This window comes from Brassica oleracea, chromosome C9, assembly GCF_000695525.1.
Source record: "Brassica oleracea var. oleracea cultivar TO1000 chromosome C9, BOL, whole genome shotgun sequence".
Taxonomy (NCBI): domain Eukaryota; kingdom Viridiplantae; phylum Streptophyta; class Magnoliopsida; order Brassicales; family Brassicaceae; genus Brassica; species Brassica oleracea.
The window spans coordinates 14,008,987-14,029,416 of record NC_027756.1 but is presented as its reverse complement, the minus strand read 5'-3'; the positions used below and the strand labels follow the sequence as shown (position 1 = coordinate 14,029,416).

The window sequence follows — 20,430 nt, the reverse complement described above, 5'->3', positions numbered from 1 at the left end:
TCAATGAAAAAAATCATCAATATCCAAATCATCGATATGGAGAATATCATCATTTTTCTCTACCGAACTTCCAGAACCAGAAGCACCTTCAGAATTAGCAACTTGAGTCGTCGTCTCTTCGTTTTTGTAGTTCGTGTTGGTGTTACAAAGCTGAGGGACCTCATCTTGATGGATCACCAAACCACAAGCACTTTCAGAATTAGTAATTTGATTCGTTTTTTCCTTGTTGGTGTTACGAATCTTAGGAGCCCGAGCCTCCTCTTGATGGATCACTAAAGCTCCACCTCTTTGATTACCCTTCACGGCATCTAATCGTAACCTCACATTGTTCAACATCCTAGTAACCGCATCGGTCGCATCTCTCAACTCGTCGACGCTCTCCAATCTTTCCAAGGCTTGGTCTTCCCACCAAAAACCTAACCTTCTGTTCTCTACTTGGTTTGTCGGATCACCAGGAGACTGGTCGTGAAGTAGAGAAGAGACGACGTAGTCGACAGAGGAATGGCCAAAGGAGTAGAAACCAGCGTGAGAATTGGTAGAAGGCGGAGTCGCTAAGATTGCGATTTGAGTGGCGGGCGAGAGAAGACAGAGGTCAGAAGCTTTGCTGAAGAGACCATCACGTCGTTTACAAAACGTAACTGATCTTACTGCTTTGTCTTCGATAAACTTAATATCTATTTTCCGTTTTTCGCCTCCCATAATGATAATTGTAAGAAAGCAAGCGTCGTTTGTGTGCACATTCATCTCTCTTTCTACTTATACGGCTCCCTTCTCATCTGTTGTTTCCTTTTCTGAAACTTTCCATAATAGGGTGTTCTGAATTCCTATTTTAATAAATGCGTAAAAGTCTTTTTTCCTTTTAGTGGATTTATTTATTTCCTTTTTTGGAAATTCAAAGCCGGTGAAAGAGGTAAAATTTATACAAGTGATTTTTTTTTAGCTTTCGGATCAGAGATTGATTTTTTTATTTGTTTATCATAAATTTCGTCTATTACTCCGTGGACCTTATAATTTTCTAACCGGTTTCTTGCGCAAGAAGCAAGAACCTATTGTCTCCTTGCACTTCTGTTTGTTGAGTTGCTACGAGGTTGTGATGAGCCGCGTTAAGATAGGTAACTGGACGCGTGAAGTAATTAACAAAGGATTATATGGTTTGATGATCCTCTCCCATCAGATGTCTTTCTAGTATTCAGCTTGATGATCCTTTCCCAATTCAAAGATCGATTACACACAAGTAAATTTATAAGTACTAATACAGAACAATATTGCCATTTTTTTCAGTCATTTACCAATATGCACCAAGGTAATAATACTCTTCCATCATCTTCAAAATCTACATGTAGCTTCTTCACACGTTTGACCACGAACCGCGTAAGCCTTTTTGTAGGACTGTTGGCTCGGAGTCCAATCAGGATCATCATCATCGTCAACTACAATTGGATTAGTGTTCTCGTCTCTTCTCCTCTTCCCTGACCCGGTACCCTCTTTCTTATTGGTTCCGTAGTGGTTGTTGATGGTTGATTCTATAGTTTCCAACAAACGATCCCCGTACTTGCTCACCTTGGCTCTGTTTGAAGAGTTTTTTTTAAAGATGAGAATCACCGTATGCCCTTATAGAGAGAGAGTAGATACTTACTTTCCAAGACCATGGATATCAAGGAGTTCCTCTTTGGTTCTAGGAAGTCGTTTACTTATCTGTTGAATCGTCGGATTGCTACAAGACACACACACAAGGGAGAGTTTATATTTACTTATGACCAGAGAAAGAGACGGGAAAGTTTTTGAACTTACCCAAATATGTGGTATGACATTACTGCATCTGAGGATTCCTTGACAATATCAGCACGCAGCTTTTTCAAGGCTTTGAACAAGGTATCCGAGAGAATCTAGCCTCGCATTGACACAAATGAACCATCATCACCCTAATAGATATGAAAAAGGTGGTGGTTATAATCGTTAAGGAGACAAGAATAAATACCGAGTCTTGTGGGGGAGCAGGTGCCATTGGAAGAGTAGTTTGCTTCAGTGCAACTCTTGCTGGGGTTGGTCCGTGTTTGCTCGGCTTTACTACTTTTACAGCTGAAGGAAATCTGCAAATTATATTCAAAAATCTCAACTAAAACTAACAATTATCAACCTTTAACTGGCATCCCTGACAACTAGTAGCAGCAATGTCATTGCAGTAAGAGCAGACAAGATTTCACGTTGTATGAGTATCGGTTTTACTTTAGTTGCAAGTGAGCATTACATAAAGTTACAAATTTCAAGTGTTAAAGTCAATATACCTCATTTCTATAGTCTGGCCTCCAGATAAGATTGAGGCAGCTTTTGATCTATTCACCTATATGATAAAATAGATAAAACGATATATTTGTGAACATAAAAATTCATCCTTAAGAATAATGAACAAGGGCGAAGAGCGAAAGAATACATAATTTCCCCAAAAGATTTCAGTAACAATGATACACATTCACAAAGATTTCTATCTATGACATCAACTGGAGGCTATAAATGAAAAATGAATTATAAGTACCTTCAGCAAAGACGATACAGATCCATACAGATCACTCTTTTTAACATACTCTGTGAGAATGTCTTTTGTCACAAGATAGTGCAAGATACGAGAGGCTTGACTTTTAGATAAATGCTTTCCTGCTCCATGGAGGTGCAAAGTTTCATGTCCGTGTTTCTTGACCTACAAGCCAAAAAGATAATTACTTGCAAGCAGTTCAGTCATCAGTGACACTGATAGGATTCATGGGCGTTAGGACAACCGAGTTAAATAAAGTAAAAAATGGTCTATGAGACAGAAATGGTTCGAAATAACAGATTCTGGTAATAGGAAGTAAAGGAATGTATTGTTAGTTGTACATACCGTCTGGTTTAAGGACCCCCTGTAGAGTTCTACAATATGAGCTGAAGAAAACCTTTCTCCTGTTAGCTTCACAAGTTCAACCTATCCAGCAACAAAAGATTGTTGTACATCACAGATACAACATCCAGCAAGTAAAGTACATGATGAACTTAATTCAGATGATTCCTATACCAGTTGCCTTCCAATCAAAGTTACATCTTTCTCAATCAATGTTTTGCTGCTGGAGCAATTATCACATGTGTTTTTGCAGTTCGTCGAATCAAAATTTTCCCCCAAATGAACTAGCTGCAAGAAACGTCGACAATCCACCTCATTTTCACAGTAAGTAACCTGAAGCAGCAAAATTTTAGAAATATATCTCAGCGAGTAGATTTAGAACTTTGAAAGCAAACAAAAGGAAGGAATCTTGCCAATAATTACCATGCGGAGAAGATTGTCCGTATTCGATTCGAGTGTCCTCCCTGAACTTGCTATACGATTGTATCCCGTTGTCATGGTGCTTTGGCCAGGTCCTCCTTGGCTAATCATATGCTTCACTCGAATCTGAAAAGTATATTGTGTAACCACAAACATGACCAAGAGCAGAGATATAACTTAATAAAGTGTCGGATTTATGCAACTTACATAATCGCTATAACAGTAATACAAAACACATGATGACCTCTGGCCGTCCCTACCAGCACGACCACATTCCTTGCATGAAACAAAATTAACTTAAGTGAGTTTCTAGCTGTTTTTAGGTTATGCTCAGTCGAATGTTCAGTAAAGCACCTGATAATAGCCTTCAATGGACTTTGGGAGAGAGTGATGAATTACAAAGCGAACGTCAGGCTTATTTATTCCTGAAATACCAAACATCAGCACGCAGCAAGCAGCAAACATCAGTCAATCTAAGTGGCTATAGCAAAGACCATTCATTACCCATTCCAAACGCCACCGTAGCACATATTATATTGATTTCATCTTTGCTCCATTTTTTCTGTACAAACGCACGTTTACCAGGATCCATACTACCATGGTAGAAGGCTGCTTTATGGCCAAACTTCTGCAAATAATATGCACTTCCAAATTGAAACATAATACACGCATTACGCTCCGTATAAGTGATACGAGAAAAGCAAACAAACGACCAACCCGCAACGTTTCAGTGACTTTTTCGCAGTCCATTTTAGAAAGACAATAAATGATGCCACACTCATCAAAATGGTTTTTCTTGATAAACTGGTCAATATCTTCCAAGCACTTATTTGTCTTGGGAACCACAGAGTACCTGCATAATTTTTTTTTTTTTGGTAAGCAGCATTCTGAAAACAGAACTGCTTAAGCTATTTCAGCACATTACCACAGATTTGGTCGATTAAAACTTTGCCGGAACACAACAGTGTTAACCAGGCCAAGAGCTTGCACAACATCTTCTTTTACACTGGCTGTTGCAGTAGCTGTCAAAGCCAACATGGGAATTTTAGGAAACTTCTTCTTCAGAATACCAAGACCCTGCATATTTAAACATTGTTTTGGCGGAAAAATAGGAAGGTTATGCTTCTTAAAAGCAGAAATGTGAAAGGAGTATCTGTCTCAAGCTTTAAAAAGGCTAACCTGGTAGTCTGGTCGAAAGTCATGCCCCCACTGACTCACACAGTGGGCTTCATCAATAACAAATCGAGCAAGTAAACTGTGGGAGTTTAAGCTTTCAAGGTGCCTCAAAAGGGAATCACTTCTGCAGTCAAGAAAGAGAAGCGTCTCAGCTGGATGGTAACTGGTATTATCTTTCACAATAGGAAAGACTTGAGATACTTAGAAGATGCAAGCCTTTGGTCAAAATCTAAAACTACTGCAAGTGTCTAATTATAAATTTCACCACCAATATAGTCCATAACAAATCTAATAACACGAGGGAATCTGATAGAAAGTTGGGCCAAAATAAATCACGCAGACTCTTAGCTTATACTCGTTACAAAAGCTAATTTTGTAGGTTTGGATGCTCTTAGGTAACTCTATCCGCTGTGTGATTTTCAAATAACATAATTCTTTTCAGAATCAACAACAAAATAAATAATGACTCACTTTGCCACTTTTTCCGGTGTGACATACAGTAACCTGTATTTAGAGTTCTCCGAGCTCAGCTCCCGAAGTATATCTAGTTGTTGAGTCCAATCCATTCCAGCACTTAAGGAAGCAGCATGTATATTGGCCTGTAACCATGATTCAGAAACCAAAGTGTAAATTGGGACATAATTTCTGAGTACAACATATTAATGAAATAGAAGAAAGAAACATCATCTCCGGTTCACCTGTAATAAGTTCATTATCTGGTCTTGAATGAGTGAAACAAGTGGAGAAATTACTAATGTTATTCCCGCACAGATCAGAGCGGGGAGCTGCAGAGAAAAGATGTTACGAGGCAGTTTAGAGGGTCCTAAACACAGAGCAACGCTTCTGACACTGACTTATATCCTCCACCAGGGCAAACACTAGCTTACATGTTAACTGTATTAACACAACTTGAAAACTGTCATCTCTTTGTTATAAAATAAAAGCAATAAAAAGATTGTAGGATAACAACGGCATATAAAAGTAACATTTACGATGTCGTTACCTGATATGTCAAGCTTTTCCCTCCTCCAGTTGGCATCAAAACAAAAACATCACAACCACTCATTGTAGCATTAATGATCTCTCTTTGGTTGGGTCGAAATGAGTGGTTTCCAAACACTCTTTTGTTATTGAGCTAACCATTGCAATGGAGCACATGAGTACATGGGAGCGAAATAAAAATAAGAACAGCTAAAGACTAATAATCAATCAATCACCTCCAGATTTTTAGTCCACGGAAAGTCACGACTGCTTCACTTTTTGTCATTTGAACCATCAGTATAAGTGACATCTATAATCTCAGGAACACAACGTTCCCTCTCTCGAGGACCAGATGAAAGCCCAGACCTATCTTCAGAACATAAATAGTCTCGTGGCATATTCCAGTTATCACTTACATATCTTCCTTGTTCTTTTATATGAGCTCGAGAGTCTGCCTGAGCATAATCCGCCTTATGATTTGTTGTTTGAGGTGTCTCATACTGAATATTATGACTAGGCCTAGATGCCAAACACTCTGAGTTTTTCTTTTCTTTATCTTGGATAAGGATCTCAAGCAGCTGTATTTGCTTTTTCAACAGTAACCTACAAACAATACAAGTCTCAACAGCTTAGGAGTTACCCCAGAACTCAAGGCACACTCTCAATTTCGATGCAATTAATAAAAAAAAACAGAAACGCTATCATTTTTATTTAGGCCTAATTTCTTCTCGCTGTATTAGCTCCATGTTATCTTTTGAATACAACAAAACAACTAAAAAGGGAATAGAATTGATGAGAATGCAAACCTCTCTTGACAAAGCTGTTCAAAATGACCAGGGCTCAGGTCGGTAGAATCGTCAAGTAGTTCATTTGATACTGCAAGCAGCGCGTCCTTCATTTGTTCAACATGGCTGGAAGCTTGAAGACAGAGCCCTAGCTGTGTTGATATTAAAGCAAACAAGATGAGAAAACCAATTGGTTTTGTGAAATAACCATTAAGAAAGTGAGAGAAATGGCAGCCACACCTTTACTCCATGACTACAGATGGAACATAACTCAGGAGGCAAACAGGGCTGTTCTTTTCCTCTGGAAGCAAATATATTAACAGATGGTTGATGGGTACACGTTGAATAGTAGTGCTCCATAACAATTTGCTCTACGTCAATACCCTGCTCTCCAAAGTAAGCACATGTTGGTGTTAGTCTAATTTTTCAATTCTGCACAAGTAGCATCAAGAATGTTACCTTGAGAATGTCATCATCGTCAATCTCGATAACTTCCACCTGTCTAGCTGGGTGTGCTAAGTTTATAATTGGTGGTACCTCCATACCATTTATACAACCGGTTATTGAATCTCTAACCTCGTTATTTACCCATGGAACTTTTCCAGAAGTTAATTGACCATCACCTGGGGAAGAGGAGGAGGAACAGTCAAAAGATGTTGCAGTTCCTCTTATTCTCTTTTGACTATCCTCTTGATGATTGTGTGCATAGAAAGATCCATCAGTGTTGGATGTAACTTTAGCAGTGGATCTTCCTCTCGTAGAAAATGAACAGTTAGTGTTGATATCATCAATTGCAGGAGTAATGCCAGGTCTCAGGTATGTATTATTTATTGAGAGGTTTGTAAGAGCACACCAAGCCTGGCAACATATGATAACAGCGTAAGTAATAAGTTAATGAATGATAAGAGGCTTCTCTGCCAAGGGAAGATAAATCGGAAAACAGAATCCAGTAGCTAAAGCGACCTAAGTGTTTACTCAGATACAGGAAAAGGAGGAAGATTTGCCGCAAGAAACATGCTGAGGGGTTTGGATCAGTCAAAAAATTTCAATTACCATCACAAGTTTCCATGTTGTTGTTACCTTTGAAATATGTTGGTGTGCCGAAGTCTGCACATCTACAGGGATGATGTTGTAAATTGGCCTAGAAAAAGAGAGGCAGGAACAAGTTCTTCAGATCACTTCAGCTATATCAGACTAGCTAGAGTTTCCATCAAAGGACGTAATCATGGAGATCTAGCTAAGTTTTCATTACGGGTGTTGGAAGTCACTGAAGAAGGGATCCATAGATAAGACATATTTTCATATAGCCTGAGCTACCTATATGCAGAATGAGAACAGGTGATGACAGAAAGATTCAAATATGATGCTGGGAAAACCGAGAGTCACAGGAATAGTGAAATTAGTTGTAGGTGATCCTCAGTAGTAACCAAACAAGTAACAGAACAGGACACATGGAGACGAGATAAAAAGAACATATTGCAATTACCTCGAAGCCGTTTCTCTACTTCTTCTAGGCTTTTGACTTTCTAGAGAGTAAAGCATAGTAGAGCTTAGAAAGTTGTTCGACGATGGTATACACTCAGAAGCGTTGGCATGTTTCGACCAATTCGTTTGTGGTAAGTGAACTCTGGATTTTTCAGCTTCAGGGAGATGGTTCCCACTGCATTCACCAAGACCAATCAAGAAAATTAAACGCAAAGATCCAGAAAACAGTTATCAACAAAAAAAAAAAAAAAAAAAAAAGAAAAAAGTGAAGACTTTGCTTTTCGTAACAAAAGTGAGCTTGCTTGTCTGAATAGGTTTTGGCTTTGGCTTTGGAGATATTGTTAACGTTACACTTCATACCTAATCTCTCACCACATTTTACTAGCAACGCTCATAGGTTGAACATGCGGAAGAGCTCCAGCAAGTCTATCGTCGCTTGTAACAACCACCATTTAGTGCACTTGAGAGCAAAGAAATGCGATTACTGATTAGTGAAGCTGATGATAATGCAACAAAAAAGAACTGCAGAAGCTGATATAACTGTTCCCAACTTAAGCTGTAATCATAATCGCAACTTATCAGAGCAGTAATCATAATCGCAAGCTGATCAAAAACCACATTGACAAAATACAATAGCGCTAGAACGAATCTCGCGATTAGATAATCATAATCCGCATATGATTCGATTCCCTCTTTTCTATTAACAAAGGTTAACCAATACGAATGTAGTGCAGAAGCTAACAAGTTCTCAGAGCGATTTGCTATGACTAACGAAGATTCTCTTCACTCAACTTATCAGCAGTAATCGTAATCGTAATCGCAAGCAGATCAAAATCGAAAAAGAGCGAATGTAAAACCCTAGGAATTGAGTGGGAACCGGGGAACGGAGATTTACATTTTTTTCAAAATCGATGGGACTCTCTTGCTTCTATGGCGAAACTCTTCCGGTGAGATCTCGAGGCGGCGCGAGGTTACTCTCCGGTTTTTGAACGGCGGGATCGTTAATAGAATCTCTCTCTCTCCCCCTCACAGACAACAAAAAGAACTCTGATTTTTTTTTGAATGTAGAAGAAATAGAATTTTCAAGTTTAACGTTTCTATTTTCCACTGTTTTTAAACCCGAACCGACACTCGGACCGGGTTGAACCATGAACCAAAAATAATCTAGGTTGAGTTAATGCTAAAACCCAATTAAAATCGAACCAGTTAAAAACTCTTACTGAACCGTCAAAAACCCGAGAACCAGCGAACCAATGAACCGGCCAAACCCCGGTTCGTATATAAGCCAAAATTTTGTTAATGAAACAATTAATTTTTCTTCTTTTTTAAGTAAAAATAAGATTTATCAAAATTAATAAAGTATCATCTCTCGCATTTTTCTTTTGTCGTCTCTACAACTCATAAATTACAAGATTCACAAAGTTTAATATTTACGTCAAGATATTGTTTTTGTCTACTTCTCATTTTTTTTTAATTTTTATTTCATGATCACTTATTTTGAAGACTTTAAATAATTGAAGCATTTTCGTTTCTGAAATTTGTATTTCAAAATATAATTTTTACGTAATGTGTATATAATTTTTTTAAAAGTGATGAAGATTTAGAGTGATAAGATTTGCGTATAAAGTTTAAATGTGCTTTTCATATTGATTTTAGATTTTAATTGTTATTTTAAAGTTTTTGTACCTATTTAAACATTTTATTTAATGACAAAAAAATATTTTATTTGATATGATCTATTTTTTTAAAAAAATATGCATATTATTTATAAAATATCATTAAATTTAGTTTAATATAAGTAAACCTGATCGAACCCGGTTCAAACCCGGTCAAACCACAATGACCCATGATCCAAAAAATTTCAGGTTCGCTAGCCGGTCCGGTTTTAAAAACATTGCTATTTTCCGGTTTGCCTTCACCCTATTATAATTATTCAAATCTATTAGACTAAGAAAACAACTATTAAAACTCTCAACTTTCAAATTAAATCCAAAAAACTTCTAATTCGTGTTTAAGCAAAAAAAAAATTAAATTTTAAATATTAGTCATTTTATCTTTCATTTACTTTTGACCCCATCTTTTAAGAAACTTGAATAGTCAACTGTTAAATTTGAGTAACTTCCATAGAACCTAAAACAACATTGTTTTAAAAATCATTTCGTTTAAAAGAAATCTCAACTTGATATCTTCTTTCTCACTCGAAAACTTAATCCCCAAATTGATTTCAAATTCCGCAAATCGATTTCGTAGGCAATCTCCGATGCAAACAAGAAGTGGTGATTTCTTCTGCGACAAATAATGATTCTCATCAATTTGATAAAGTCGATTAGTCACTCTCAATTACTTGTCGGGTTTTAGATGAAGAAATTCTCAGTCTTAACTTCTCGTCAAATTTTACGGTTATTAACATCAGTTACAGTTACGGTTATTAATGTCATTTATGTTCCTTGACAATTCGAATTTTTTAAAAGGCATGGTCAACAGAAAATGTGAGCTAAAACATCTAATATTTAAAGGTTGATGATTTTTTTTTTTTGGCTCAAGCACAAATTGGAAGTTTTTTTGGCTTTAATTTGAAAGTTGCAAGATTTAATGGATGTTTTCTCAATTGAGATTTGATGTATGTTATTATTTTAGACGAATTATGATGTTTTGGGTATTATACATTTTAAAATAATTCGAGTACATAATTTGGCTGTTGATATGCATTCTAAAGCACTTTTATAAATATAATATCAATTTTCATATACCATCATACAAAGAAATTTTCGTCTAAAACTATGAGGATATTTTAATTTTATGTCACCTTTTGACTTTTGTATATTGACTTTGGGATGTTTTTAAGATAAGTAAAATTTTAAACTTATCATCAAACAAATTTATATTATTTATCACAAATATGAATATGAAGACATATAACAAAGTTTGAATATATTTATGAATTATATATTAACATTTTATATAAAAGTTTAGTTGCAAAAAAACATTTTATATAAAAAACATTTTATAAAAAAAGTTGTTATTAGGTTTCTTCATATTAAGATAAACTTGATTTACAAGAAACAGATACCTCAAATAGTTTTAGAAAAAAATATAATATTTCAAATTATTTATAGAAATTATAAAAAGTATCACTAACTAATTAATAGAAATATTAAAATGATAATTATATACAATAAATTTGATTCACTGATGATACATATGTAACTAACTGATGTAAAAAATTCATATTTAAGCAATATCTATCTATATATCTATCTATCTATTATAATAAAATAGATTTCTCTCATTCTTCATCCCTCCACATCATTATCTTAGGCCACTTCTAACCCAACTACAAAACACTATTTTAGTGTGATTTTTACACAAAATCATCTCCAATTGAACTGCAAAAATCAAACAATTTTAGTGCAACACTAAAATTTGACATCAAATATGGTGTGATACTATTCACCACACTAAAACATTATTCTTCCTACTAAAACACTATTCAATTATTTTATTACTAAAACACGCAATCAAATAAATGATAAATAAAAAACTTAAAACATATAATAATATAAAATATTTTTAGTGTGAAGTTTAGTGTTATGGTTAGAGAAGACCTTGGTTTTAGTATTGAAATTACACTAAAATAGTGTGATTTTGACACTAAAATGGTGTTAGTGGTTGGAAATGCCCTTAGTATGGGGCCAAAAAACTGCCACGTGGCATTTGAATTTTGTTTACTATCAACTAATTTTGAAAATTTTCATGGGTTGGGTTTTGTTTTGCCATTTATCTCTATAATATTATTTGAGAAATCAGTTTCCTGTGTGTCCCTCTCACATTGATTCTTAGAATGGTTAATTACAATAATAACCTTAATGAATTAAGTTAATATTATAATGACATTATTAATATTTTTATTTAACTTTTTTTTAATATTTGTTTCCAAATCACCTTATTCTGAAAAGGCAACATCTTTCATATAAACATATAGATTTTTATAAATTAATAAAAACGAATTTAAATTTATACAAAACAAAAGGTAATTTAATAGAAAAGGCAATATTTTAATTAAATATCAATTTTTATATTTAAAGTATGTAATTTCACAAAAACGAATTTATTTTATATAAATAAAAAGGAATATAAGATAAAACGATAACTTTATTATAAAAATATATCAAACTTTTACATTTAAAACCTTTAATAACAACTAAAAATATTATATATAATTTCCTTTAGTAACAACTATTTTATTTCTTTTTTCTTGATAAAATTTAAACTTTTTAACTAAATTTTCGTTTTTGCACTAACTAAATTTTCAGCTTAAATTTCTTTTTTACAATAGCACATAAAAAATACAATTAAATATTTACAAAATGTAAAAAGATAGATTATATATAAACAAAAATTACTTTTATTTTTATTTGTCCAAAAATCATAAACAAAAAACAAATCTATAAATTTATAAAATATAGACATATATTTAGTGAAATACATATATAAAATCATGCATAAATATATATATTCATATATGTTTATCAACCAAAGAAAAAACTAAAGAAAGTATAATTAACAATATTATTATTATTTTAGTCTAATTATAACAAAAAAATCAGGGGGTTTTTCAAAACTAACCCATATTTTCAAGTTAAACCCAAAACCAACCTCTTTTTTGTCATTACTATTCATCAATGAATTTTCTATATTATCTCTATGTTTTTGAATTATTTACAAAATTACCATTATTATTTATTTTTTTATTAATTTCGAAATTCACAAAAAACCAAATACACCCACACCATTTCTTCTTATTTACAATAATGCCATTATCATCATTTTTTTCAACCATCATGAACCACCATATTTGAGCTCTCTTTTTCTCATTCTAAACCAACAAACCTTCATTTCCTCTCATTTATTCAACATTTTCATCTAAAAAACTTTCATAACTTTCATTTTCATAAACACAAACTTCATATTTTCGAATTTCTTCATTAGTGAATCGTTAAAGGTGGTTATTTTTGTTCATATTTGGAGTTTGGACGGCTGAGGAGGTTAGAAACGAGCTTTACACCAGAAAAAGATAACTATTTACTTGGTTTTCATCATTTTTCAGATCTGTGTCGAGATAGTAGGCTATTTTGTATGTCTACGCCTATATGCAGACGTACGATGCAGTCTATTTGTCAACGCACATGTCAGTTTTGCATTTGACCAAACAAATTTTTTTTTGTACCACAGACTTCCCCGGAAGTCTTCGTCTTTATCTTTGACAACATAAAAAAAATTTAGGTTGACTTACTAAGACGTCTATGTAAAAAAAGTTAGTTATGCATTTGACCGAACTTTTGACTTTTTATTGTAGACTTCAACAGAAGTCTACGAAATGTAGACTGCCTCAGAAGTTTGCAAAAGGTCAGTTTTGCATTTGACCAAAACTTTGACTTCGTTGAATAGGTTACTTTTGTGTTTGACTAAAAAGTTTAAAAATTAATTAAAATTTTATTAAAATATAGACTTCATATTCAGTCTTCTTATTTTAGAAAAAAAAAGGTAGACTACATGTGAAGTCTACTATTTTATTTTGGTCAAATGCAAAACTAACCCGTCGAATTTGAGAGTAGACTTCAAACGAAGTCTAAAAATATGTAGATGTTCGTTTCCATTTACTCGTAGAAAGTCAAACTTGGTCAGTTGTAAAACTAGTCTCTTTCAAAAAAGTTCAAAAATGTAGACTGCATATGAAGTCTACTTCCGAAAGTCAAATCATGGGTGAATTTTGGTCAATTGAAAAAACTAACCATTTTGAAGTGTAGACTGAAATGGAAGTCTACATGTACAAAATCACAACTTTTTTCAAATATAGAAAGCAACCCGTAAAATTTTCAATTGCAAAAACTAACCCAAAGAGTAGACCTATTTGATAGTCTACATTAGTAAACTGAAAAAAACGTTTACATCTTCGTAGATTGAATATGGAGTCTACATAGAAAAATATATTAAAAATGAATTTCTGTATTATTCATTAAGTTTTTTCAAAAAAAAAATTTGTTTGATCAAATATGTTGTTAGCTAATAATACTTTTAATTTGACTATGTTGTTAGCTGATAATGCGTTCGAGTGATTTTGAAAAGAAAATATGTTATAATTATGAAAGTATAATACTTTTGATTTGACTATGTTGTTAGCTAATAATTGTAGACATATTTGTAAGTCTACCTTTATAGTTTTATGAAACATGAAATATTTTTCCGCTAATTATGTAAACTGTATTTTTCCGGAAATAGCTCTGTTACCTGTTGTATACGGAGAATAGGTGGTGAAAGACTCTTTGTGGGAGTTTGTGGTCAATAATCGGAAAGGAATAAGAATGTTCCTTGTGCATGATGGATGTACACATGGTGAACTTCTTGAAATGGCACAAGAAGATTATGATCTGGACAAGAAAATCGAGAAGATGGTGCTAATATATTCCTCACCAGACGTCATTTTACAACAAATGACTCCGAATAAGCAAATACTCCTCTTATGCCTGTCACGAATGATCGGCAAGTGCAGAACTTGATCGGGTTATCTAAGACAAACTTTGTACGCCTTTGTGTATCAAGCCAGAGCCAAGTACACTAGAAATTTTTGGATTGACTATATGTTAGATAATAAGTGTAGACGTCTTTGTAAATCTACAAATGTAGACTGCAGTTAAAGTCTACGTCGTAAATTCCATTAAAAGTGCATTTTTGTATTATTCATCATATTTTTTCATGATTTAATTATTTTACAGTTTATGTTAGTGAAATTTTAGTGGTCTTTGATGAATTTCAAAAGTTAATGTGTTATAAATATACACTTGAAACTTATTGCAAAAATTTGTGATTAGTTTTACTTTTGAAACTTCTTAGGAATTTTGCATAGATTTTCTTCTTCTCACATGTGTGTTTGTTATTATTTCAGCTTATGGTGGTTTTACTTGTTTGGTTGATTAGATCTTGTGAAAAAATTGATATCTAACAAAAAATTAATAATATCATACAAGTGAAACACAACTAAAATAAATACAATGTTTATAGATTATGCATTAAACAATTATTTAAAAATTATTTTTTTTATGAGAAATTATTACAGAGCAATATATTATAAAGTATTCTTGAGTGTGTTTGAATTTTCATAATCTTGATGCCTCAAATAAAGTCTTGGAAAAGAGTACCTGCAAAATAAGATAATGTTATGAGAAAAACATAAGATAAAAAATTAAATCATATTTTAGTAGACTTTTTATTAAGTCTACGAAAATTTATTGTTTAGTAGACTTTAGTTGAATTCTACAGTAACGGAAAATTTTCATATCTAAAAGTGTACATTTAGAAAATTTGAAAATACTTTGTTCTGGAAAATATTTCAAAATAGTTTTTTTTTTGTAATCCTTGTAACAAAGCAAAAACATAAAGTATGAATCTATAAATTTAGTTCATTATAAACACAAAAATATCTTATAATGGATATATGTAAAACTTACATTTTTGGGAAGATGATTTGAAAACTTTGGACGAGAATACCTGCAAAATAAGATAAAATTATGAAAAATAAGATAAAAATTAAAATCATATTTGATTAAACTTCTAATGAATTATCCTTAAAAGTCAAGGCTCGTAGACTTCACTTGAAGTCTACTCTATCAAAAAGAAATCAGATCTGAAAAATATATACATTAAAAATATTAAATAAGTTTAAATCTAAATTTAAAATATATATATATATATAATTTAATAGACAAAATAGTAATAAATTAAAGACATAGAATTTGAATATGTCCCTTTATTTAAATCTAAATACTAGAACACATATTTAAAATCTATAGATGTAAACCTTACATTTTTTGGAGGAGAAGATAACAACCATGGCAGAAAATACCTGCAAAATAAGATATAATTACTAAAAAACAGAGAAAAAAAATTAAAATCATATTTTGTAGACTTCCAATGAAGCCTGCTTAAACTTTGTGGTTTAGTAAACTTCATATGAAGTCTACTAATTTAGTTTATAAGCAGAATTTTTTAGAAGTCTACACTGTCTGATAATTTTCAGATTTTAAAAAATCTATACATTTTGAAATGTGAAAATAATTTTAAATCTGAAAATACTTTATAAAATAGAATTTATAAGATAAACTAGTAGCAAATTCATGCACAGAGCTTGATCTATAAATTTATTTGAATACAAACATATAAATACATATTTAAAATCTATTAATCTAAAACTTACATTTTTAGAGGAGAAGATGAAATCCATGAGTGATAATACCTACAAAAAAAAGATAATATTGTGAGAAATAAATAACATTAAAATACACATTTAAAATCTATAGATCTAAAACTTACATTTTTTAAAGGAGAAGATGAAAACCATGAATCATAATACCTAAAATGACAAGATAATATTGTGAGAAAGACTTGAGAAAATTTTAGAGAGAAAGAAGAAAAATGAGAGAGTTTTAGAGAGAATGGAGAGAATTATAGAGAGAAGGGAGAGAGTTTTAGAGAGAAGTGAGGGAGTTTTAAAAACTTGTGCAGCCACTTTAGAGAGAGACTGTATAAATTTTATTTATATAGGGAGACAAAAATATAACTAGGTTAAAATTTACGACACTGTAGATTTCTTTTGAGATCTACTAAAATTAAAATTTTGGAGTAGATTTTACTGTCACATAGTAGAATTTTTTGGAAGTCTACTATAATAATTTCATTATTATTTTTTATTCTTCATTATTTTAATAATTTTAATATATGATTTACTAAATTTATATCTTTATTTTTTTAATAGTTATAGTATATGATTTTACTTTTTTATTCTGCTTTGGTAGTGGGACCTTGTTCTATGCCTTTTTATTTCTAGTCTCTCTACTAGGATATTGGGGTGGTGGTTTCGTACCTACATGTATACGTATGGTATTTCAGTGTTGCTGGCGTCTCCAATGGGCAGTTGTAGGGACTCGGGTTTGTTCTAGTAGGTGGTCTTTTCTAGGAGGCAAAAGCGGTGTCTCGATTTATTATTGTTGGTTTGATAAACTGAATTATTGTGGTATGGGACTACAATCACCAAATGTATGTATGGTGTCTCTACTCTTTGTGGAGGTTTCCTGGCTGAGAAGGCGGTTTGCCTATTGTTCTGGTTTTTGGGTCTGTTTTTATAACAGGTCTTTACCTGCGTGGTCTAGTGGTGTCAATGAAGGTGTTAAGACAAGGGAGGAAGGGATCTTAGTCGCTGATGGTACTTCCGGAGAGAGTCTGGTGGGTTGCCCATATGTTGAGGGTTATTTTGTTATGCTGGTTCCTCAGAATGTGGGGGATGGTAGTATGAATACTAATAGAGACCTCTTGTCTTTCCTACTAGTTCGATTGGGAAATGGTGTTTTGGTTGTGGCACTGTGTCATATAAACGGGTCAAATTTTGTTTGTGGAATATTGTATCATAAAAGGACGTGTTATGTGTTAATAAAAGGGTTAGTTTTTGATTATGTTCAATTTCAGGAAAATCAGGAAAGGGGTAGTGATGTGTCTGTCGCTACTTCTTGTGTTGGAATTTATGTGATAATAAAATGGGTCTTGGGCAGGGGCTGTTGCAGTCTGCTCTTACGTGTATTGCTGAGTAACAAAGTACAAATTAAGAATTGTTTAATGTTGGTACACAGGAATATAATAAGGCTAATCTATGATATGGTTATGATAAGAGTCCTTCATGTATTTAAAAATTTGCTTATTAGTGGCTCACTTCCTCAATTTTTGGAGCTATACGATTTTTGTAAAGGGTACAAATATCGTCATGAGATGGGTATGGCAGTGCCTAAATACAGTTTTTAAGGAATGAAGATATTAAGCTGGAATTGTAGAGGTATGGGGAGTAATTATACCATTAGTTATTTAAGAGAAATTTGGCACAAACACAAACCAGCATTTCTCTTTCTTTTAGAGACAAAGCAACAGTTTGATTTTGCCCAGGAGTTTCAATTCCATTTTGGATATAAATATTTACATACGGTCGATCCGTTAGGGAGGAGTGGAGGTTTGGCCTTTTATCATAGTTATGATTTCCCGGTGATTATAATATATTCGAGCAATAGAATTATAGACATTGAAACGAGTTATAAAGGGAAAATGATATATATTTCTTTTGTATATGGAGATCCTGTTCAAGGTCTGAGGGATCAAGTTTGGGAACGTCTTACACGGATTGGTATAACTAGAACAGACCATGGTTTGTGACTGGGGACTTGAATGAGATCACTGGTAATCATGAAAAAGAAGGGGGAGCGTTAAGGCATGCATCCACATTTGTACAATTTAATAATATGATTGAAAATTGTGGTCTACTGGAGTTTCCATCTTTGGGAAATACTATGTCTTGGAGTGGGAAAAGGCAAGATCATACGGTTCGATGTAGATTAGATCGAGCTTTAGGTAATACGGAATGGCATAATTTGTTTCCAACTTCATATGTGGAATATTTGGGGATGATTGGTTCGGATCATCGACCCATTGTTGCAAATTTAGATGAGAAACAAATTAAGACACGTAGACAATTTCGGTTTGATAAGAGATGGGTTGGGATGGATGGTCTTATGGAATCTATCTCAAAAGGATGGGATTTAAGGAACCAAAGGAATAATTCGAGGGTAGTTGATAAGATTAGTAACTGCAGGCATGAGATTTCGGTTTGGAGGAAAAATAATCCCCCTTATGGAAAGGAGAAAATAAATACTCTCCAAAAGGCTTTGGAGGATATTCAGTGTGATAATACAAAAACTTATGAAGAGGTACTAGAGGTCTCTAGGAAGCTAAAAGAAGCATATAGAGATGAGGAATTATTCTGGGAACAAAAATGTAAGACGAACTGGCATGCAAAAGGGGATTGTAATACAAAATTCTATCATGCTCTAACGAAGCAAAGACGGATCCAAAATAAGATTGTGGGATTACACGATAGTGCTGGTAATTGGGTTACATCGGAAGCAGAAGTGGAAGGGGTTCCGTTAGATTAATTTAATGATCTTTTCTCAACATCCTTGCCATCAGGTTGTGAAGATTTTTTACAAGAGGTACCAACGCTGATTACTGATGATCAGAACCGATTCCTAACTTCCTGGGCATCTGAAGAAGAAGTACGATCGGCTCTATTTTTATTGCATTTGGAGAAAGCCCCAGGTCTGGACGGAATGACGGCTTTATTCTTTCAACAATCATGGTCAATTATTAAAACAGATATTACCGATATGGTTAATGAATTTTTTAGGACAGGATCCTTGGATGAGCAGTTAAATATGACCAATATCTGTCTTATTCCAAAAACGGCAAGGCCGAATCGAATGACGGAGCTAAGACCTATTAGTTTATGTAATGAGGGATACAAAATTATTGCAAAAGTGATTTGCCAGCGGCTAAAAAGGTTATTACCAAATTTAATCTCCGAAACGCAATCAGCTTTTGTGTCTGGGCAGAGCGTCGGAGCAGCAAATAAATTTTTCGAAATCGTCACTTCAGTTCGGACATAAGGTTCCCGATCCGGCACGGTTGGAGATCCAACAGGTTTTGGGTATCACCACAATAAGAAGTATGGGAACTTACCTTGGGATCCCTGAAAGTCTAGGAGGATCAAAGACACAAATTTTTGGTTTTCTTCATGAAAGAGTAAATAATAAAATTAATAATTGGACAATTAGGTTTATTACAAAGGGGGGAAAGGAAGTTTTAGTTAAATCAGTGGCATCCCCTATGCCAACTCATGTGATGTCTTGTTTCCGTCTACCCAAAACGGTTACCAAGAAACTAACGAGTGTGGTTTCTCATTTTTGGTGGAGTGGCAGTGGAAATAAAAAAGGGATGCATTGGTTTTCGTGGGACAAAATGTTGATAGATAAGAAGGAAGGTGGCATTGGCTTTAGAGATATTCAGAACTTCAATACAGCTTTATTAGCAAAATAGTTATGGAGGCTAATTGACAAACCTGAGTCTCTCTTCGCAAAGGTTTTTAAAGGGCGCTATTATAGGAAATCAGATCCAATGGATGCTATACGTTCATATTCTCCCTCTTATGGGTGGAGAAGTATTACTTCAGCTAGATCTCTGGTTTAAAAAGGCTAACCAAAAGAGTGGGAACATGTTCAAGCATTTCAGTATGGAATGGTCCCTGGATCTCCGCTCAACGCCCGAGGTCAACAATTCAAAAACTTCAAAATCAATATTTGAATCCATTACTTAAAGTGGAGGATTTAATTAATCCAGTAGATCTCTCTTGGAATCTAGATCTACTCAATGCATATGTTCACAAGGATGATGTGAGTATTATACGGAGTTTAGCTATTAGCCGAAATCCAAAACCAGACTCATATGGATGGTTGTTTACGAATCATGGCAGATATACTGTTAAATCGGGATATCGTACGGAAAAACTATATCCTGATTTAGGATCCCAACACAGTGATATGGGCCCCACTGTTAAACCTTTGTTAGCTTACTCGTGGAAACTTCACTGCTCGCCAAAATTACAACATTTTGTGTGGCAAATAATCTCTGGTAGTCTACCAGTTACAAAGAACCTTCATTCCCGGGGGATCAAGTGTGATTTGCAATGTCATATATGTGGTGCAGAAGAAGAATCGATTAATCATGTGCTTTTTGAATGTCCCATTGCGCGCCAAACATGGGCCTTATCTAATATTCCTTCACGTC

The 20,430-nt window shown here is 33.7% G+C and overlaps 3 protein-coding genes across 3 annotated transcripts in view; 1 reads left to right on the top strand and 2 right to left on the bottom strand.

The window, feature by feature from the left end:
* On the bottom strand, positions 1-699 carry LOC106314383 (agamous-like MADS-box protein AGL97). Its single transcript, XM_013752259.1, has one exon. It carries the CDS (start codon positions 697-699, stop codon positions 1-3), a length of 699 nt encoding a protein of 232 aa, XP_013607713.1.
* Positions 700-1,117: 418 nt separating this feature from the next.
* Positions 1,118-8,759, bottom strand: LOC106313412 (ATP-dependent DNA helicase Q-like 4B). Its single transcript, XM_013751211.1, is given in 26 exon segments — positions 1,118-1,567; positions 1,637-1,714; positions 1,792-1,886; positions 1,979-2,090; positions 2,286-2,341; positions 2,534-2,695; positions 2,876-2,956; positions 3,047-3,205; positions 3,296-3,418; positions 3,500-3,568; positions 3,647-3,717; positions 3,797-3,920; positions 4,010-4,145; positions 4,218-4,369; positions 4,472-4,592; positions 4,940-5,067; positions 5,167-5,253; positions 5,472-5,603; positions 5,686-6,052; positions 6,256-6,386; positions 6,475-6,618; positions 6,694-7,092; positions 7,315-7,375; positions 7,721-7,894; positions 8,092-8,179; positions 8,615-8,759. Coding segments are annotated over 25 exon segments (3,483 nt in total). The 5' UTR covers positions 8,172-8,179; positions 8,615-8,759; the 3' UTR covers positions 1,118-1,326.
* An 8,056-nt stretch (positions 8,760-16,815) lies between these two features.
* LOC106314381 overlaps positions 16,816-20,430 on the top strand; it is a 4,030-nt gene continuing 415 nt past the window's right edge. The window contains exons 1-2 of the mRNA XM_013752258.1: positions 16,816-16,859; positions 16,902-16,975. Of these exons, the coding sequence (XP_013607712.1) occupies positions 16,816-16,859; positions 16,902-16,975 (118 nt within the window). The remainder of the gene's footprint in view (positions 16,860-16,901; positions 16,976-20,430) is intronic.

Coding starts and splice junctions, on each gene's coding strand:
- LOC106314383 (XM_013752259.1), bottom strand. CDS start 699: ATGGGAGGCGAAAAACGGAAAATAGATATTAAGTTTATCGAAGACAAA.